This window comes from Eucalyptus grandis, chromosome 5, assembly GCF_016545825.1.
Source record: "Eucalyptus grandis isolate ANBG69807.140 chromosome 5, ASM1654582v1, whole genome shotgun sequence".
Lineage (NCBI taxonomy): Eukaryota > Viridiplantae > Streptophyta > Magnoliopsida > Myrtales > Myrtaceae > Eucalyptus > Eucalyptus grandis.
Window position 1 is genome coordinate 25078454 of NC_052616.1, and position 22659 is coordinate 25101112.

The 22659-nt window shown below is 39.1% G+C and overlaps 1 protein-coding gene across 1 annotated transcript; it reads left to right on the forward strand.

Annotated features, from left to right (window-relative positions):
* Window positions 1–13555: 13555 nt before the first annotated feature.
* On the forward strand, window positions 13556–19316 carry LOC104444621 (BTB/POZ domain and ankyrin repeat-containing protein NPR1). The gene is made up of 4 exons (XM_010058338.3): window positions 13556–15100; window positions 15649–16402; window positions 17680–17877; window positions 18735–19316. Exons 1-4 carry the CDS (start codon window positions 14552–14554, stop codon window positions 18989–18991), a joined length of 1758 nt encoding a protein of 585 aa, XP_010056640.1. The 5' UTR covers window positions 13556–14551; the 3' UTR covers window positions 18992–19316.
* The last annotated feature ends 3343 nt before the right edge of the window (window positions 19317–22659 follow it).

Genomic DNA, 22659 nt, shown 5'->3' on the forward strand with positions numbered 1-22659 from the left:
TTGATATCTTAAGAGTGGGACCTTTGCTCGTCTATTTGAAGGTGAAAGAGTGAAAAGAGAGTTGGTGGTCAGTGATGGTTGGAATAAAAGGTTTTAACCTTGGTACTTAAGAATCTTTCTACTTGGCCAAGAAGTTACAAAAGATGAGAAGAGTTAAACATGTTTAAAAATCATGATGAGTTTGGAGATAAAATGCCAAGTGGCCTAATGAATGGAATTCAAACATCCCTATGGAACTAGGTAGAGCACAAATGGTCTAATGGAATGTTGACACAAGTAGATATTTTGGAGGAAATAAGATTGGACTTCTCTCATTGGGCCAAGCAAGTGCATGGATCATTCATGCATTAATGAATGATAGTTAAAATTGATGATCTCATTCATGATATCATGGCTACCAATTGCAGTGTATCAAATTAAAACGTGTGCTTAAAACTTTGATAAAAGAATGAGAAATGGCACGTAGATGGAGAAAGAATAGAGATTTAGAAAGCCGATTCTCGTTCTAAACATATGTGTGGACAAAATATTTTGCATCCATGATCTAAAAATATCAAAAATTCAAAAAATCTCAAGATATTAAATTTAAAACTCAAATATCTTCAAACATGAAATTTGCAACACACTAATCAAGTTCTACCAATAGTTTAGTGGCAAACGAAATATCGTTGTTCTACACTATTAACGGACACTAGGGGTGAGCATGGGTTCAAGGTAGAAACTTGAACATAAGAATTGGACCAGTGGAAACCTGTAAATTCTAGGTCACATGGTATGTTGGGTAGGTTCCAAGTTCTAAAACATAATGAATCTATTTTGATGAATAAGTTCCAAGTTTTCTTAGTTGCAGAGTCTAAAACTTGGAACCTGTAACCTATAACCTATAATCTAGAACAAGTTTTAATTTTTTTCTCGATTCATGTTTTCACGCAATCTTGCGATATTTCATGTCATTCGATGATGGGTGTATAATCTAAAAACGGCAAAAGAACGCTTCAAGTGCCATAACTTTGCCCAAAAGGACACTTAAGTGCAAACTTCAATTTTATAACTAAGACTTTTATTTTATTAATATTCATATTTTCCTTTTGTCTTTATGGTTAGTGAATTATAGCATCAAGTAATAGTTATTAAAGATAATAATTTACTGCAATTGATCAATTACTAATATAAATGTAACCTGTGTTGACTATGGAACTAATCCCAGAATATGTGATAGGGTAGATTCTAGTTTTAGGGTATGTATTTTAGGGTATGTATGATAGGTTTCATGTTCCAAAAAATAAGGAAATTGTTTCAATTGTAAGTTCAAGGTTCTATGTAAAACCTATACGGAACTCAAAACCACTCATTCGTAACATACACATCAAAATCTATTCATTAAATTCTATCGCCTCAAATTTCTAATGATCTAGTCTTGAAAATAAATGTTAAAATGGCATATAGGAAAATCCAAATGTCATAAAGTCGCTGATGAGCCTATGTATTGGCATCACCTAGGACGACTACTCCATTCAACGCTAGCTTGACAAGCTCAATGGCCGTTCTCTCTCTTCTCACTCGCATCCATGGTAGCCATATTCCCCAAGCTCTCAACCATGGCCATGGCAAACAAATCGCCAAGTTGGCTTTGGACCATGGCCATTATGTCTCTCTCTTCTCCTCTAATGTAGTCAGCAAGTTTAAGTTTAATAGTGAAAGTAAAATGCAAAGTGCAATTCAGACATACTTAGAATTTCGGATGCTTCTAGCCTCCAATTAGTCATGCTAAATTTTGGATCACGTTAACTGAGCTCATAAGTGACTCCAAATTAAGTTCTAGCCAAAAAAATAAAAGCGACTCCATATTAACAAACTAAACAAATTAAATTAGTACATCTCGCATGCATTACACAAATCCAAGATTTTCACATGCGATTTGGGTGAACATTTCCTACCTTGACTTCATACATATATATCTAAATTATAGCCAAATGAAGAGAAAGAGAGTAGCCATGGCCACCAGCTTGGAGATTTATTGGCCTTGGTCAAGAGCTCAAGCAGCCATGGGCGCAAGTGAAAGAAAGAGAACAGCCATTGACATCATCGAGCCAACGCTTGATGGAGGAGTAATAATAGGTCATGTTGTTATATAAGCTCACGAGCAGCTGCATGATGTTGAGCGAGATCAAGCATTGGAATAGGGAAAAAGAAACGAACAAGAATGAGAGGAACAGGGGAAAAAAAAAAAGGAAAATGATGGGGGGGAGGTGTTAAATTAATGTCTCAAGTTTGAATTTGGATAACGATTTATTAAACTGAATTTTATTGATGAAGATTTCCCAATTAGAAGAAGCCCTTATTTTCTTGGACTCGTTAAAGTTGCACAAAGGAGGAAATAATTAAAAATGGAATTTTCCCCTTTGGAGTGAAGCTGCCAAAGCCCCCTTGCACGTAGAGAAGACAAAAAGGGTAAAAGGAAAGATGTCTTGCACATGAAGAATCCAAAGTAGTGGGGCTCAAGGTCAAACTTTTGACCTTGGGCACACACATATAAACAAAAAGGCATATGCTTTTTTTCTTTTTTGGGACTGTTGTATGTACGAGCCGCGAGAAGCTACTGCACCCGTACGAGAGAAAGAGAAGCCACTCGAAGCCTTTGAAGAGAAGCGAAGCCATACGTACGTAAAGAAAAGAAAAGACGCTGGAGTTCTTGTTTTTCGGTGTACGTAAAGCGTTTCTGTTTTGAGCTTAAACGCGCGGTAATTTTGTGCCGTGAATTTAAATCCAAGTGAGTTGTTTATTTATAAACACTTTGGGTTTGGGATTAAATCTAGGTGTAGGAAATACTTAAGCGTGTAAATGATTTTAAACTCTAATTCTCCGATTATAGTTGATTATTTGTTGTTAGCTCTCCCCGTGGACGTAGGTACCAATACTCGGACCGAACCACGTAAATTTCCGGTGTCTTTATTATTTCTCGTTTATTTCTCTGGCGATTTCCCATTGATGTAAATTGCAAGATCCTGTCGTTTTCGTGTATTATATTCCAACAATTGGTATCGAGCTTGGTTGGGATCGGGTTTCTTCATTGTGATTTGGAGCTTTTGCTTGTCTGATTATTATTTGGAAATTATGTTATTGCAATTATATCTTAGAGGAAATTTGAAAATTGAGAAATTTAATGGGAACAATAATTTTGTGTTATGGAGTATCAAGATACGGGCTTTATTGACAACTTAAGGTTTGGCCAAGGCATTGAATGGTGAAGATGAGTTGCCTATTATAATGGAAGCCTCTAAGAGGATAGAGCTAATGGAAAAGGCAAAGAGTATAATCTTGTTAAATTTGTTGGATAAAGTCTTAATAGAGGTTGCTGAGGAGAAAGATGTCGCGGCATTATGGGTAAAACTTCAAGCACTCTATGTGAAGAAAAGTTTGAACAATTGCTTGTACATGTTTAAGAAGATGTTTCAATTTAGATATATTGAAGGTATGTCTATCAGAATCCACCTAGATGAATTTAATAAACTCATGATGGATCTGAAAAACGTCACTAAGATACTTGATGATGAAGAACAGGGCATGATGTTGTTAGCCTTTTTACCAGAGTCATAGGAGCACTTTACTGATTCATTATTACAGGGGCGTATTACTATTACCTCAGAAGAGGTAAAGTCTACTTTATTCTCTAAAGAGTGGCAGAGAAAGTTGCGAGATGACGGTCTAGCGCAAGGAGTAATGCAAGCACTGACAATTCGGGGTAGAGAACAACATCGAGGGCTTAGTAGCAACAGAGGTAAAAGTAGATCGAAATCATGCCATAAAAAGTCCAAAGGACGCGTGAAATGCCTTGAGTGTCACGAGGAGGGGTACATTAGGAAAGATTGTCCAAAGCGAAGGAATAAAGCTAATAGGCAGAATGCCACAAGCAGTGTGGCAAAAGTTGCCGAGAGGAGCACTAGTGGTGCATAAACTGTTTTATGTGTGACTACTACTTCGTCAAGAGACGAATGAGTGCTAGATTTGGGGTGTTCTTATCATATGACACCTCATAAGAACTGATTTACTACTTACCAGACTGCAGATGGTGGTAGAGTTCTTTTGGGAAATAATACAGTCTGTAAAGCTGTGGGGATATGAACAATTTGGATTCGGATGCACGATTGAGTGGTGCGCACATTGACAAATGTGAGACATGTATCGAAGCTCAAGAAGAACCTTATTTCTCTGGAAACACTCAATAACATTTAGTGTAAGTACATCGCTGAAGGTGGAGTACTGAAGATCTCGAGAGGTGCCATGATAGTGATAAAGGGGAAGAAAGTAAATACTTTTATCATCTACTGGGAAATACTGTGATTGAAACCGTTGCAGTTTCATCAGGTGAGTCAGACTCTAACTTGACTCAATTATCGCATATGCGTTTAGGGCATATGAGCGAGCTAGGTATGACGATGCTGAGTGAAAGGGGGTTGTTGAAAGGTCAAAAGATAGGGAAGCTAGACTTATGTGAGCACTGCATTTTTGGGAAGTAGCACCGAGTTAAGTTTACTACAGCTATTCATTCGACCAAACGACTAGTTGAATATATTCATTCAAACGTCTAGGGCTCATCTTCGGTTCCTTCGAAAGGAGGTGCCTGATATATGCTGACATTTATCGATGATTATTCGAAGAAGATATGCGTATACTTTCTAAAGCACAAATATGATGTGTTCGATCGGTTCAAGAAATTTAAAGTATTGATTGAGAAGCAATTAGATAAACAAATCAAGTGCCTGAGAACCAATAATGGCATGGAGTTTTGTAGTAAAGATTTTACTAAATTCTGCAAGAAAAAATGTATTGTAAGACACTGCACAGTACCTAGGACACTACAGTAGAATGGCATGACAGAACGGAAGAACAGAACTTTGCTTTTGAGTGAGCTTGAAGCATGCTTTCGCATGCAGGACTTGACAAGAAATTTTGGGCCGAAGTAGTGAACATGGCATGTTATCTTATTAATCGATCTCCATCATCTACTATCGAGTGGAAGACTCCTGAGAAAGTATAGTCAGGGAAACCTGTTGATTACTCCGGATTACGTATATTTAGACATCCTGCGTATGCTCATGCGAGTGATGGTAAGCTTGAGCCGATGGCGAAGAAGTGCATATTTTTGGATTATACACATGGAGTGAAAGGCTGCAATGCTTCAACAAAGAGGTTCTGAGACACAACCAGCAGAGAAGACAGATCATGGTGTCATTAGTGAGGTGGAGCTTCAGGTGAAGACTCCGGAAACCTCGAAGGTAACAGAAGTTGAGACTGTACATGAGGCCGCAATTCCTGAAGTCGGTGATAGTGAACAACTAGCAAAATCGCAGCACACTATTGCCACAGATAGATAGAGAAGACAAATTAAATCACCGGTACGTTATGGTTATATAGATATTGCTTATGCATTGACTGTAATGATGTGGTGAAGACAGATGAGCCTTCATCTTACTCTAAGGCGATGGCTAGTTAGGAGTCATCGCAGTGGCTAGGAGCCATGATTGAAGAGATGGAATCACTCTATCGTAATCAGACATGGAAGCTGGTCAAAGTACCTAAGAGCCAAAAGATTATCAGAAGTAAATGGGTCTTCAAACGGAAATAGGGCATTCCCGGTGTCGAGGCAGTAAGGTATAAGGCGAGATTTGTGGTGAAGGGTATACACAGTGTGAGGGCATTGACTATAATGAAGTGTTCTCTCCTATGGTAAGACATACGTCTATTCGTGTTTTACTTGCCTTAGTTGCTTCGTAAGATCTTGAGTTAGAATAACTAGATGTGAAAACTGTGTTTCTTCATGGTGAGTTAGAGGAGTAGATTTACATAAGGCAACCAAAGGGATTTGCTATTCTGGGTAAGGAAGATCATGTTTGCTTATTGAAGAAATCTTTGTATTGGCTAAAATAGTCTCCTAGGCAGTGGTATAAATGTTTTCATACTTTCATGACTAATCAAGACTACACAAAAGGTCAGATGGATAGTTGTGTTTACTTTAGGAGATTAGAGAATGGTTCTTTGATTTATCTACTTTTATATGTTGATGATATGCTGATAGCAACTAAGAATATGTCTAATATTGATGTGCTGAAGAGGCAATTAAATGCTGAATTTGAGATTAAAGATTTAGGTACTACAAAGAAAATATTGGGTATGGAGATTTTGCGTGACAGGATTGCAAGAGTTTTACGTCTATCTAAAAAGAAAAATACTGAAAAGATCGTGGCATGTTTTAATATGTAATCAGCAAAATCTGTAAGTACACCTTTAGCGAAGCACTTTAAACTTTTAGATAAATTATCACCGAAGACTAAGGAGGAGGGGGAGCATATGTCCCGTGTTCTTTATACTAGTGACGTGGATAGTATTATGTATGCTATGATGTGCACTAAGCCTGATATTTCACAAGCTGTGAGCATGGTTAGTTGTTATATAAAACGTCATGGTAAAGCTCATTGGGAAGTTGTGAAGTGGATCCTCAAATATTTGAAAGGGACAACAGACGTGGATATAGTGTACCAGAGGGATAGCAATGGCAATGAGACCACTGGTTTTGTGGATTCAGATCACGCCGGTGACTTAGATAATTGCAGGTCTTTAGTAGGGTACGTGTTTACGCTATCGGGTGGTGCAGTTAGTTGGAAAGCGTCCTTATAAGATCACATTGCCTTATCTTCGATTGAGGCAAAGTACATGGCACTAACCTTTGTAGCGAAGGAGGCGATATGGTTACAAAATTTGCTCTCAGACTTTGGATTAAAACAGAAAAGTGTTGATATACACTGTGATAACCAATGTGCGATATATGGCGTATAATTCAGTCTATCACAAGCGAACGAAGCATATCAATATTAGGTACCATTTCATCCAAGATGTCTTAGCTAAGGGTAATATTATTGTCAAAAAGATTGCTACAGCAGATAACCCGATAGACATGATGACTAAGTATGTTCCTTTAGCAAAGCTCAACCTATGCTTGAGCTCTATTGGCGTCTGTGGAGAGTGAGCACCCGGCGGGGCGTTAAGAGAGCAGCATAGATGATGAACGCAATAACTTTGCTTCAAACATTGAGCCAAGGTGGAAAATTATTAAATTAATGTCCCGAGTTTGAATTCGGATAACGATTTATTAAACCGAATTTTATTAATAAAGATTTCTCAAGTAGAATAAGCCCTTATTTTTGGACTCGTTAAAGCTACACAAAGAAGGAAATAATTAAAAAAGGAATTTTCCCCTTTGGAGTGAAGCTGCCAAAGCCCCCCCTACACGTAGAGAAGAAAAAAAAAGGTAAAAGGAAAGATGTATAGCACGTGAATAATCCAAAGTGGTGGGGCCCAAGGTCAAACTTTTGACCTTGGGCACACACATATAAACAAAAAGGCGTAGTTTTTTTTTTCTTTTTTGGGACTACCATACATACAAGCCGTGAGAAGCTGCTGCACTCGTACGAGAGAAAGAGAAGCCGCTCGAAGCCTTTGAAGAGAAGCAAAGCCATACATACGTAAAGAAAAGAAAAGACGCTGGAGTTCTTTTTCAGCGTACGTAGAGCGTTTCTATTTTGAGCTTGAACGAGCAGTAATTTTGTACCACGAGTTTATATCAAAGTGAGTTGCTTATTTATAAATACTTTGGGTTTTTGGTTAAATCTAGGTGTGGGAAGCACTCGAGCGTGTGAGTGATTGTGAACTACGATTCTCTGATTATAATAGATTATTTGCCGCTGGCTCTCCCCGTAGACGTAGGTACCAATACTTGGACAAACCACATAAATTTCCGGTGTCCTTATTATTTCTCGTTTATTTCTCTAGCCATTTCGCGTTGACGTAAATTGCAAAATCATGTCATTTCTGCGTATTATATTCTAATAGGAGGAATGAAAAAGAGAATTAAAAAATGCCTTCAACAAAAATGCTCATTTGAAAAATGCTAACGGAGCCATATTTGAGACTTGGCCATTATGGATGCAACGCTTCTGCTTTTTTATTATTTAATTTTTTATTTCCCGGAATAGAAAAGAAATAGAAATCCATTTAGTAACATCAATTAATTTTTCTATTTTCCGAAATAGAAAAGTGGTTAAGAAATAGATTTGGAACATAAGCAAGAAATTAAAAAAAAAAAAAAAAAGTAGTTTCTTGTTCCCAAAAATAATTTCTAAAAATAAGTCTTCTTTTTTTTCTTTTTGTTCTTTTCTTCTTCCTCTTCTAATTGGTTGCTAGAGCCTCACCACCCACTGTCGCCAATCAAAGGTTGTCAACCCCGTCCACCACAACCAGTCGCCTGTCATTGCCACCATCGCTCATGGCGGCATGCCACGGCGATCGGCTAAAGGAAGAAGAAGGGAGGAAAAAAAAAAGCAAAAAAATCTCAAAAAAATTATTTAAAAAGTAGAAGAAATTCCACGTCACAAAAGATTTGTGAATAGTACCAAATGCATTTATATTTTTTTCTGTTCCGCAAATGAAAATTTTGTGTAGTTACAGAACATATTATTTTATTTCGAAACTATTCTAAGGCATAGAAATGTAATATAACTATTTCTGAAAAGAAATTGTTCTTAATTGTTCTTAGGAACAAAAATATTATCAAACGCACCCTATAAGGTTTTATTTGAGAAAATATCCATTATGAACTATTTTTTTGAGGAAAATGCCTCATTTTAAGCTCTTGTTTGAAATTTTTCGATAAATGAATTAACTTATTGTCGTTGTTAAACCATAATGATAGTAGAAAATGTTTGATAATTGTTTACCAACTTCAAATGTAAAGTAGTAGTAAAAAACTGTCTTTATTAGAAAAAATAATTTTTCAAGGTTGAAAGATAAATTTTCTCTATTTGATCACAAATCCGTCAATTTGCTTGTTGACGGCATACAGTTCAAGTTATTAATACATCATTCATAAGGCTTTAATCTAAACGTTGCGTTTTTTGGTGTGGGCCCAACATAGTTACTATTTTTCTAAATTTAAATTCATATTTTTTTCCAATCAAATTACTCTCTCTCTCTCTCTCTCTCTCTCTCTCTCTCTCTCTCTCTCTCTCTCTCTCTCTCTCTCTCTCTCTCTCAATATAATTTTCTTGAAATATGGGAGTGGAAACAGGATTAATGACTTTCTTTAGGATTAATATCTCGATTCCAAGTCGGGCATCACCGGCCTTGGACCTAAGGTTTGGATGGAGGGGATGGCAGCAGCCAATTATGGGGGTAGGAGAGAGACGGTGGAGAAGAGGGAAGTGGAGGTTAGATTTCACTTGCTATCTTCGAGACGAAACTAGTTTAGAGAGGTAAAATGCTTATCGAGATGAAAAGGTGCAAGTTCATATGATGCAGCATAATCGAGATGTGAGTTACAAGTTTCAAAAGTTACGAAGGCATTTGATATGCAAGTTCAAATATCGAATTGTGTTTTCACGATTAATCCTAATAATAATTTGGTCGTATTGATGTAATTTTGGAATTAAGATTGTGCTTTGGATCTGGTCTTTATGTGCATATACTGAAAGACCCATCACCATCAACAAAAACCATTGCAATCACAGCTTTATTGTAAGCACAAATGCAATTTTGGAATCCCAGCAAACGCGTCATGACATACCCCACTCCACCGTCACCCCCACCATCCCTCTCTCTCTCTCTCTCTCTCTCTCTCTCTAAAGCGGTGGACCCCACGTTTGATTGAGGCCGTTGATTTTCATTGAACCAATCCCAAAGCAAAAGATGTGGGGAAGAGGTCACCGGCTCGAACCGGTTTTGAGTCCTCCTTTGTTTCATTTTTATTTTTATTTCTGTCTTTTCAATCTGATAATAAAATACACAGAAAGATAAACATATGGATGCAGTACGTGGCAGGTCATACCGCAATTCATATTCTTGCGACTACCTATTTTATTGTGCCATGACGATTGCCGGTAGGTCACCGTGTGATATTGACTCGAGATAAATTATCATATCGGCTCCTGTTACGATCGCATGGGAAATCGTTCCATTAATTATATATTCATTAACTTTTTGGTTTTGTTAATTAAGTTTTTAATCTTTGTGTGAAATTCCATTATAATCATTTCGATAAATTCTTATCGAGAATCATGAATAATGCGCTATATCACGTAGAACAGTCGGCGATTACTAACCCTCCAAGGAAAGAATCATTTTTCTCGTAACTAAAGGTGAAATGTCATAATGGCCCTCCTCCAAGGAATGAACCATTATGGTCTCCTTAAGAGGTACCCTTCGTTGGAAAATGTTCAGGACCCATGAGAACTAGGAAGGAGCTTTGAAGTATCGCCCACTCTAATTCATGAAATCCCAGCATATCGTAATCGATATCAATATCACTATAACGAGGCCACCTCCGTCGGTGGGTGCAACCACTCTAATCACAGCTGTTGCCACTGCCCATTTTGCTCCTTTTAATGCTTGTCAATTATGGAAAACTTTTGTTTCATAAAACCAATCTTACTTGAGAAAATGGTTTTATGGAAGGAAAATCAATAAAACTTCACATACAATAAGCTCCAGCGAACTTGAAAGCTTTGCCGCTTTCAAAACTCGCTTTGGTTTTATCATAATAAGATTTTATTATTATCTTCTTTCTTACCATCTTTCATACACTAAATACGTGTTATTCCAATCATGTAAGGTTACCGCTACCTATATATAATTATTTATTTGCTCAAATTACACTATTTCTAGTGGAGATAAGACATATGATATCTTGAGAGATGACATGAGAAAATTATATCAATTAATCAATTGAATCCTTTTTTTTTTTGAGCAAGTAATTGAATTCTATATTTAACATGGTCAAAATAACATCAAAGTTGATGTGATTTGACATGTTTTTTTTAATCATATTTTCATGGAGATAATTTGTAATTTGAGGTAGCCTCGAGGGAGCTGGAGGGGTTACCGGGCACATGATGTCATGTCTCGAGAAAAAGAGAATGGCCCTCGCTTTATGCTGCTGAATATGAAAAGAAATGCTAAGTCATATGCTGCCGTGAGCTATACAAAAAGCACGTCATGTCGACAAGGACAACTACCGGCACCCACGATCCGACGATCGATAGCAAAATGCTTGGATCTAACGGCCGACAAGGGGTCCATTATCTTTTTCTTGGGAGTTTTTTAGGAGGATAAAACCGTCTTAGATAGTAATAAGTTTGCAAACTACCCTCAACTCACTCCAGACGTGAATAGCTACTTTATTTCTTTACTTGACGAAAGCTAGTATATATGTACTGACGTTGAGTTTATCTTCTCTTTCGAAAAGGTCCCTTAGTTCCCAACCAAGCTTTTCTTCTCGGATGAGCGAAAATACGAGAGATGACATCGTAGAGTCTCACTTAGGGCGGATCTTGTGCTTATTTCTTTTCCCTTGAGTTGATGAAAATAGACAGAAATTTGAAAAAAGAAAAAGGCTTTAAGGACAATCCCTTTGTTGTTATTATGGGAAAATTGTCCAAAGAACCCTACACCCGTTGCACTTTTATCAATTCATTCATAGATCTTTCAATTTTATAATTGAGTTATCAGCATTGTCATATTTTACCAATTGAGTCTATTTGATTAATTTTAATCAGAAATCACTAACGTGAATTCTAGTTATCCTATGGGTATGACCAATACTGAGGTAGACAATTTTTACTAATATTCTATTTTTTTTTATATATATTTTCATGCCTAGGGTTAAAAAAAAAAAAGAAAAATAGAATTAAAAAATTAGAAAAAAATTTTAAAAAATTATTAAAAATTATTCAAATCAAGGCCGGCTGTACCATATAAGAAGGGCTAATGTCTATATTAACAATTTCCGGCCAAAATTGATTAAATGAACTCAATTGACAAAATATAAAAATATTTAGAGTAAAATTGAAAAACTTAGGATTTGATTAATAAAAGTGCAATAAATTTATAATTTTTTGAACAATTTCCGTCATCGTCATCGTCGTCATCATCATCATCTTTTATATGAAATTGCAAATTTCTATTTATATAACATGATGCAAAAATCGCTCCAACCTCAGCCAGCCTTGTGCCTAATGGCTCATTTTAGGTACATACTAGACCCTAAAGGGTACTAGTTAGATGTGTTGGTTCTAGACATCATGCAAATCACATGTCTAACTAGCAAGAAGTAAGTTTTTTATGGGGCTTCTAACGTTAGTCCAATAACTCAATACCTAGCCTAAATGCGTCCCTTATTTTGACATGCTAGTGCCCGCATGCCTTGTCTCCCTCAATTGGAGAGAGTTTTTCTTCCTTTGTCCTTAGGAATATTTTCGAATTTTACATCCCAAAATTTAGACGAAACAGTTTTAAGACATACTTGATCCAAACATAAGTAATATATCTAGTAACTTCTCATGTCCGTCTCTATATCTATCGTTGAAGATAGCAAATTTGTCTCCGATCTCAAAATTGTTAGCTGGTTTGGTTGACAAATTAGCTTTGTGAAACTTCAGCGAGTTGAGCGGAGAATAGAATGAGGGGATACTGTACTCAGGTGTTATCCCATCCCTACTATGCCAAGAACGTTGACGCGCACCGCCATCATCTTCGGACATATCACAGACCACTCCGTCGCGCTCGTCAGGTAGATGTTGATGAGCGACCGTGGGGATGGGCATCGAGCACTAGTGGTGGCTTCATTAGACGAGGCGACGGTGGACAGGCTGAGGAGAGAGAAGGGAGGGAACTATTGACTTTTCCTCATTAATTATTCGATGAACACATGACTGGAATCCAACAATAATTTGGACATGGATACGGAACCCCCTCGCCTACATCAATCATGCTAGCGACGACATTGGATAAGATTGCTCGCAATGATAAGAAAGTCTAACCTCACGTAATCCGTACCAGTTACGCCAGTTCTATTAGGCAAATAACTTTTGCTTCGTTTCAAGAGACTATGAAATCATTATGTCACATATCATAGTCTAAGTAAAATCCCGACCAAAGCGAATCATATCACGCTTACGCAAGCAACATCATCAATCTTAAAGAAAGAAAAGGGAAAAAGAAATCTCCTCTCTCTCTCTCTCGCCTCTCCTAATTTCACGTCGGCCATGGATCCTGTCCTATTCCCAAATAATATTCAATGCAAAACCTCCATGGTTGAGTGGCGTCCTGAAGAAATGCGAATGCGTAGAAACCCCTCCTCTCCCTCTCTCTCTCTCTCTCTCTCTCCACCGTGACGCAATTTGGAGAAAGAAAGAAATCTCTCTCTCTCTCTCTCTACTGTGATGCAACTTGAGGGGAATAATAAGAAAATGGGGTTGCAGGCCCACGCGGAGTGGGAGAGAGAGGGAGAGAGAGAGAGATACGCAGCTGAGAACGTAAGCAGGAGCCAGCAACCGCGGGTGACGCCATCCCCTTCGTCACCCACACGACTTCACCTCCCCCCACCTCCTCCCCTCCCCTCCCCCAATTTCCTCTCCTTTCTTCATTCACACACCCAGTCAACCGAAGCCCCACAGGAACAGCGAAATCTTTCTTTTTCGCCTTTCCCTTTTCCCCTTCGTTTCCTACCCACGTCCCCCCTCTTCCCTTTGCCTCTCTCTCTCTCCCCTCTCTCTCTCTCTCTCTATTACTCTGTGCGTGTGTGGATGTGTGTGAAAGCGAAAACTGAAGTTTCGTCCGGTCTTCGTCCGTTTTCGTGTTCCCCTTCTTTCCTTATCCTTTCTGGGTTCGGTCACTGCTCGCCCCCGTTGAACCGCCGCCCACCCCCCCCGGGTTTCGTACGTCGCGGCTTCCTTGATTCTTGCTGCTTTTTGCCGTCGCCCTCGACCCATCAATCTTGGAGCTGGTTCTTGATTCCGCCCCGGGGCTCTGCGGCTCGTTCTTGCAACTGGGTTGCTTGATCTCGGGTTGGCTCGGTGAGATCTGTTTGGAATTGAGCGAGAGAGGTGTTCCTGGTGCTTCTTCTGGGGATGATGTTTGCTGGGCATTTTGTGATTTTGGTGGACGTTCTCTGAGATTTTGTGTTAGAGTGTCCGGAACCCGTCCCGGTTCCGTTCTCTTGATGTTTCATACCCCAAGCGGGTTATATTAGATTCAGGGTCGTTCTTCTGATTACGTAGTGTGCTGATTTCCGGTGTCATAGTCCCTTGGTTATATCACCTATATGTGCATGGGCGCTTAATCTGTATCTTTGTGCTTCAGGTTTTGTAGCTATCGATCTCTTGAGTCTGTCTCTCCCTAAACCCATGTATATTTTTCATCTCTATGTGGGGTTTCTCTGATGCCCATTCAGAAGTTTTAGAACGGATTTCTTGAGGTATCGTGTTTGCAGATGAATAGATATCACCGAATCTGGCCTGCCCGTTACCTCTTATATGCGTAGTGCTTTTGAGAATACATGAGGTTTGTGTTTTTCCAGATTGTCCTGCACTTATGAGCACTGCTAGCTAAATTGAGTTTTAGCTCCAGTCATCGCTAGGAAGTGTCTTCCCTACGTCTGGGTTTCAAGGTTGAAGTTCAGTGCACTACAGGTCCTTGAGTAACCTAGCCTTCCCTAATTAGATTTATGGCTTTTTCGATGGAGCCATCGTCATCTTTGAGCTTCACTTCATCTTCCCATTTGTCCAATAACTCCGTCAGCAACAACGCAGTAGGTCCTTATGGCTCTGAGACAGGGCATAGCCCTGATGCCATCAGTCTTGGGAAACTCAGCTCTAGTTTGGAGAGGCTTCTTTCTGATTCCACTCCTGATTATAGCGATGCCGATATTGTTGTTGAGAACATCTCGGTTGGTGTTCATCGATGCATTTTGGCTGCCAGGAGTGACTTCTTCAATAACCTTTTCAAGCGAGAGAAGGGATCCTCTGAGAAGGAGGGTAAACCAAAGTATAACATGGACGATCTTTTGCCTTATGGCAAGGTCGGATATGAAGCCTTTCTGATTTTCTTGAGCTATGCATACACGGGAAAGCTGAAGCGTTCTCCACTGGAGGTTTCTACCTGCGTTGATGATATGTGTAGCCATGATGCATGTAGCCCAGCTATCAATTTTGCGGTGGAGTTGATGTATGCCTCGTATATCTTTCAGATCCGGGAGCTGGTTTCCCTTCTCCAGGTCAGTCCCTCCCTCTCTATGCTGAGCAAAGTGCCGTACCTGTGAAAATAGATTTGTCCATCCAGCATATGTTAATTAAAACACTCAAAATTCAGTCTTCCATAAGTGGTTGCTCCTTTATGGCCCCATTTATATGGTGAAAGATTTATGGAATGTCAAGATAGCATTGTCACATAAAACTCCTCTACATGGTCTTTGCATCTTATGAGAATCTTCCTTCCGGAAGTTTCTTTGAGAATGACTACTTCAAGAATGTTTGGAGCCATGAGGGTGACCAGACTTTGCTGAAATTTGTGACGGATATATTAACTAGCAGATGCCTTAATTTGGTTTTTGCAAGGCCAAGTGGTGGAATAAGAAGGAAAGTGTAGGCGTAATCTAGGATTGTTTGTATCATCTTCATTGTCTCTTTGTGATCTGTTATAAGCTGGAAACCTGCGCATTTGACCTTTGTTTTTTTATCAATCAAAACAAACAAAAATTCCTTATTCAGATGATTTGCATTGTGCTGTAGATAATTTTTAAATTGGTATGTCGTGCAACTGCAGCGACATCTTGTCAACTTTGTTGGGAAGGCTCGATCGGAAGACATCATCCCCATCCTCACCGTCGCTTTCCACTGTGAATTGAATCAACTTGAGATGCAATGTGTTGATAGAGTGGCTCGATCTGATCTTGACAACATTGCTCTTGAGAAAGAGCTTCCCCCTAAGGTTGCAGAAGAGATTAAATTGCTACGTCTCAAGTTTCAACCTAAAGATGAAACTAATTTGGAAATTCCAGACCCCTTACGTGAGAAGAGAATTAAGAGAATTCACAAAGCCTTAGACTCCGATGATATTGAACTTGTTACGCTTCTCTTGAGCGAGTCCAATATCAACTTAGATGAAGCCTATGGCTTACATTATGCTGCAGCTTACTGTGACCCCAAGGTTGTCTCTGAGTTGCTTGGTTTGGGCTTGGCTAACGTCAACCTTCGGAACCCAAGGGGATACACTGTGCTCCATGTTGCTGCAATGAGGAAGGAGACTAAGATAATAGTCTCATTGTTGTCAAAAGGTGCTTGTGCATCGGAATTGACACCTGATGGACAGAATGCTGTCAGCATCTGCCGAAGGTTGACAAGGCCTAAGGATTATAATGCTAAAACAGAGCAGTGCCAGGAAGCAAACAAGGACAGGCTATGCATAGATGTACTGGAGAGGGAATTGTGGAGGAATCCATTGGCAGGAGATGCTTCTGTTTCGTATCCTATTGTATCTGATGATCTACACATGAAGCTGTTGTATCTGGAAAACAGAGGTACTGAATTTTTCGGCTTATATTTGGCTTCTTGTAGATTATGGTGTTGCGCTGAATGTTACAGCATGCTGCCTGAATATCATTAAGATGTTCCAAGCTTCTTAGTGAAAATTTACAAGATGGACGCCAAAGGTTGAGTGCTTTATGTCCCTGTGCGTGCAGTGCAATGAATAGTTCTGGCGGAGATGTCAGGTGTTAAGTGAGGACACCCTACGCTTCATGGAGTTTAAAAAGAAATTAAAATAAATGATGGTTTGAGTTGTTGGAAAGTTCCCCATTCTGGAAGGATAACAAATAATCTCGATTGTGTTGAAGTAATTTGCAAAATGTTTGGTATATGTTGATTCTGTGAATTTAGCCCACGATAAGTCGCATGTCTTAACATTTCTTTGCTTTCCTTGTCCTTTTGAAACCTTTAAGTGAGATAGACATTTGGAAGATTGGAAGAGAGCAACATGCTAGTGCAAGCCTAGATCCAGTGGCATCCCACTGTTCTATAATATGGAGAGAGTTGTGGGGATAGAAGTGATTTCTGTATTAGTCAATGAATTGATGGACATAGAGGCACCTAATCTAGTGGTTCTAGTGGAGGATTTCCTTAAGGTTGGTTGTATAGGTCCATTTTGCTTTTAAACCTTGATAACTCTTTGATAAGGCATCTAAATCATCATGGTTTTCCCTAGGGGCATTCTGAAAATCATGGTGTGTAGTTTTCTTTTGTTGTTTCTTAAGAAAGCTTCCAAATATTCTCAGTACATTATGATTTCACATTGTTTTCTTTCTTAAAAACACCTTTTTTTTTAATCAATGTATATTTATGCTTCTAGGACCTCGATGACTCTTTGATGAGGCATCTAATTCATGATGGTTTTACCTAGAGGGATTCTGAGAATCCTGGTGTGTACTTTTCTTTTTGTTGTTTTTAAGAAAGCTTCCAATATTCTCAGAACATTTTGATATTAAATTGTTTCCTGGAAAACACTTCTTCTTTTTTAATCAATGTATGCTTCTGCATTTCATGATGGTTTTACTTAGAGGGATTCTGAGAATCATGGTGTGTACTTTTCTTTTTGTTGTTTTTTAAGAAAAATTCCAATATTCTCAGTACATTTTGATATCAAATTGTTTCCCGGAAAACACTTTTATTTATTTATTTATTTATCAATTTGTATTTATGCTTCTGCATTTCATGGATATCAATCATTTCTGCAGAATTTATCTCCCTCATTGCTAAGTTAATTAAGACCTTAATACGCTGTTGATATCACCAACTGCAGTTGCATTTGCAAGACTGTTCTTCCCAACTGAGGCTAAATTAGCTATGGATATTGCTCATGCTGAGATGACAGCTGAGTTTGCTGGTCTTTCTGCAAGAAAAGGTTCTAGTGGAAATCTGAGGGAGGTTGATTTGAATGAGACCCCCATAGATCAAAACAAAAGACTGCGATCTCGAATGGAAGCCCTCCAAAGAACAGGTAACTTGAAATGGACTATTTTGCTGATCAGGTTTATTGATTAAGTAAAGTTCTTCCTCTTTCATCTTGGAATGATGTTGAGTCTATGACTAGTAGTTTCTTTGTTCGAAAAAGGGGAAGAGCATAACTTGGCTTGTTTAGTTAATTTTTTCTTGCTTCAAATGATTTAGTTTATAAAATCCAATGCTGGGCCAATGGCTTTTGTGAAAAGAAATTGCATTTCTTACTATAAAGGTGAAAAGAGAAATAAAGATCCAGCTAATAATAGCTGCAAAATGCTACTTCATGCTGTGATGTTGAAATGGGGTAAAAAGAGTCATAAGAGGCTTCGTGACTTCATGATGAAAACAGGAGAGTGCTCTCTACATGCTTCCTAAAAGTGCTCCATGCTGTTGTCCTTTTCCTCCTCCTTGTGCTCTCTCTCTCTCTCTCTCTCTCTCTCTCTCTAAATATATATATATATAGAGTGCGTGGCGCACATGGTGGGTAATGCCAGTTGGGCATTTCGGTGGCTTACGGGGCCAAAGTGAATGCATGTCATTTCCTATCGTAACTTCAATTTCAAGCTGATTGAGCAGTCTAACTAATATCTCTTGCATCGCTGGGAAACATTCTTGCTTTAGATCCCACAGTCTTTGTGATGAGCATGCTTTCTAATGCTGAACAAACTGACTTGGAACACAATCTATCCGATTGTAAATTCGAACTCATTTGTTTCGGAAGTCGGTCGATTACATGTTGATATTATGCAAACAAAGTTTCTTTGTTGATTTCCGTCGTCAAAGTTTCATGCGGATAAGGTCAGTTCAGTTCAATTGTGTAATTCACTGATGAGAACCCATTGTCATGGTTGGCAGTGGAAATGGGTCGGCGCTACTTTCCTAATTGCTCGGAGGTGCTCGATAAGTTTATGGAGGATGATCTGCCCGACCTGTGCTACCTCGAGAAGGGCACACCTGATGAACAGAGGATAAAGACGAGAAGGTTCATGGAACTCAAGGACGACGTCCAGAAGGCCTTCTCTAAAGACAAGGCAGAGATGAGCCGGTCAGGGATCTCTTCTTCATCGTCCTCATCATCCTTAAAATACAATAACAAGATTAGAAGATCGTGAGGACGCACACGAACCAATATGGAATAAACCAACCTATTGAAGGGCAACTGTTCTTTTTTTTCTGGGCAAAGAAGCGAAAAATTTGGCTTCTCTCCTCAATTTGTTGAGCTGACAAAGATAAATTCAGATGTTCATAGGATGTTTTGGTAGTGATTTAAGATGTTTTGGTCTTTTTTTGAGGTCTCCACTTGTTCATGCTAGCCAACAAAGGGATTTGAATTGGATTATGTACAGTTGTGCATTGATTTGCATCTGTCTGTTTTGCAAATGTTATGTACAGGTATAGTTATTTTCGACAGATCAGAATCCATGTTTTGCTTTTAAATTTTATTTTTTTCTGACCATTTCGATCCATCTCTGAGCAGACAAAAGTAATATAATCCAAAAAAAATCCGTGTTGGTAACTAAAACATGGATTCTGATCAGTGAAGTATGCCGAAACTGAAGGTAAAGCCGATACGATCAGGTGTTCCTGATCATCAGAGGGATGATGGTTGATGTGTACTGAGCATTGCACGCAAGTTCGATTTGATTTCCTAAATGGCAAGCCTAACCTGCCAAGTCCAATGGCTCTGATCTCAAATGCTTGCAAGCATGCCTTACGAATTGCGATGTCTTTACTGGATTCGATCAAGCGATGTCACAAACATCTTGGCCTTCGATTTCACCGCTATAGTTCTTGGCACCGGCATGGTGCGGATCTCATAATGTACAAAACTAAATCAGAGCAACTGGTGAACAATGATTTTCGTATCACCGATGACACTTACAGCTTGTAAACTATCGCTCTTTCACTGCATTCAAATATATGTAAGCCTCCATCCGCTGGCGGTACCACTTCTTCAAGTAAGAAATCTATATCAAATTTGAAGACGAAATTGCTCTGCATCTGCAATTCGAGATTTCTGAAGATTAGCATGTAAGAGATGATGCTTCGGATTTGTAATTCTTTTACTTCGTTGTGCTTGATCAATAGCTAAAGTGATTATGGATCGTCGAATTTAATGGGATCTAACCAGACTACCGACACCAACACACCAGGAGTCTGCTCAAAAAGGGAGCAAGAGGGTGTTGCATCTTGCATGATTACAAGCTCAATCTCCAGAAGCAGAGTGCCTTTTTTCTAATACATGAACAATTACGACACGGATGATTTATCAACATTGATTGAGCAGTGTCGATGGAAGTAATCGCTATATATGCATTCTGTCGCCTCGATTCGCAGCAATATTTCGGTACTCGCATTACACCTTGTCTTATGGATTCTATCCTCTTTAGATGCAAACACCGATATATGAGCCTGATCCTGAACAGTTTTCCTATTATGCGAGCAGCAGATCCATGCCATGCCGGACTTGCTTCACTCAGATGTTCGTAGAACACTTAAAACAGATGGACCCCAGCTGTGGCCATCGGTGGCTGCTACAAGTAGCGGGACAGCAAAGTGGCAAGAACGCCCAGGGGCCGCCAGGTACAGGCGAGATGCATACCGAAAGTATCGACATTACAGCAGTTCATTGCTCGAGAAACCGGCATCTGAAAGCTATACAACCAAGCTTAGCGGGGGCAGTTCCGACGATACAATGCAACTGGGTCGATTGAATAAGCTCTTGAGCATGGATTGGAGTCTGCTACCGCCAAAGCAGCTGGGACTTTTACAGCGCGTTTGTTTATATTTCTGTTCAAAAATTGTTCCAGTCAGTAAACTTGTTCGGGAATAAAAAAATAAATAAAAACACGTTTGGTAAATTTATATTCTTTTTTATTTCTTTTAATTTTTTGATATTTTTATTTTATTTTTCCTTTTTTTTTCTTCTTTTGACCGGTGTAGGCCATAGCGAGGCCGCAACCGGCCAAAGAAAAAGAAAAAAAAAAAAAGAAGAAAAGAGATGAGAGAGAAAATATGTTTTTCAAAAGTGTTTTGGAACAAAAAACAACTGTATTTTGTTTCTTATTTCTGTTCTAATTTTATTAGGAACAAAAATATAGGTTTTGAACAAAACGCAAATAAACGCGTTTCTGTTCTTTTTATTCCCATGAATAAAAAAGAAAAAAAAAAAAAATCTGTCCATGAAAAAAAATACAAACATGCATGCCCTTACATCATTGAAAAAGAAAAAGAATAGCCTCCGATGGAGGACGAGTTAAAAATGAATGAAAACTAGTCCTCTGCCGAAAGGAGATTGGCCATAGTCATGTGTCACAGTCACGAAATTTCCATAACCAAGAGACCGTGCATGATCGAGGAAGATCTCCCATGGTTCCCACTAGAATTTCTAGAATGTTCCCAAAGATAGGTAAGACGGTAATTGCGCCGGGATCTAGAACTCTCCTACATAAATGTGGATTTCTGGAAGATTCTCGGGGATGGACGAAACGGCAATTGCGCTAGGATCTAGAGCTCTCCTAGCATAAATATCTGTAAGTGGTAGTTTAGGAGATGCAATCTCGTCCACGGGATGAGATCTCGATCAATGGTTGTAATTTAAAGGCTTTGAGTATAAAAAGGGGCGCTTTCTCCCTCATTTGTATCATCTAACCATTTTATAATCACGGTCTCACTGAAATCCAAAAGAGCCTAAATCAAGCTGAAATCCAAAAGAGCCTAAATCAATCCAATCCAAAAGAGCCTACAAAAGAATCCGTGATCTGAAAGTTGCGATCTAAAAGAACCTAAATGTAAGCAATCCAAACTACAAGTCCAATTGTCATTGCCAAAAATGCTATCTTAGCATCGTAAGGGATCCACTCTCGATCACTCCTCGTTCGTTCGAGAAACCTCTTGGACATGCTTGCTTTTGGGCCGTACATAATGCTACAAGATCCGAATCCCCGTAAGTAAATCATCGACCCGTCCTTGGATTGCCAAAAAAGCTATCTCAGCATCAGCTTCGTAAGGGGCAACAGACCCGTCATGGCATTCGTAAGAGGCAACAAGACCTGTCATGGCATTCGTAAGAGGCAACAAGACCCGTCATGGATTGCCAAAAAAGCTATCTCAGCATCAGCATCGTAAGGGGCAACAAAGATCCAAAAGAACCTAAATCGCAAGCAATCCAAACTACAAGCAATTGTCACGGGTCAATCGATCCACTCTCGATCACTCCTCGTTCGTTCGAGAAACCTCTTAGACATGCTTGCTTTTGGGCCGTGACACAATGCTACAAGATCCGAATCCCCGTAAGTAAATCATCGACCCGTCCTTGGATTGCCAAAAAAGCTATCTCAGCATCAGCTTCGTAAGGGGCAACAAGACCCGTCATGGCATTCATAAGAGGCAACAAGACCCGTCATGGATTGCCAAAAAAGCTATCTCAGCATCAGCTTCGTAAGGGGCAACAAAGACCCGTCCATGGATTGCTAAAAAAAGCCATCTCAGCATCAGCTTCTAAGGGGCAACAACATAAGAAACGGGTCATTCTCCTCCTTCAAGCCTTCCACGTGCAACCATACCAATCAAAATATGATAAATTCATCAGGAATGATAACTTTAACTTACTTTAACCACACATGACCAGGTTCATACCTCGATTAGCTCGTGTACTATTAAAAGGGTGATCTTTACTGTATTTTTTGTATTTCTCAGCAGCAGCTCCTTCTGACTCAAGCCGACGAGGCTTAGGAGCAAGGTGGGTTTGAGCAAGGGGCAAACTGCAAGATCCAAGCTC

Bases quoted from the DNA above. Each gene is read 5' to 3' on its own strand.
- LOC104444621 (XM_010058338.3), top strand. From the start codon at position 14,552: ATGGCTTTTTCGATGGAGCCATCGTCATCTTTGAGCTTCACTTCATCT. The intron at 15,101-15,648 runs GTCAGTCCCTCC...GTGCAACTGCAG, and splicing joins AGCTGGTTTCCCTTCTCCAG to CGACATCTTGTCAACTTTGT. The intron at 16,403-17,679 runs GTACTGAATTTT...CACCAACTGCAG, and splicing joins GTTGTATCTGGAAAACAGAG to TTGCATTTGCAAGACTGTTC.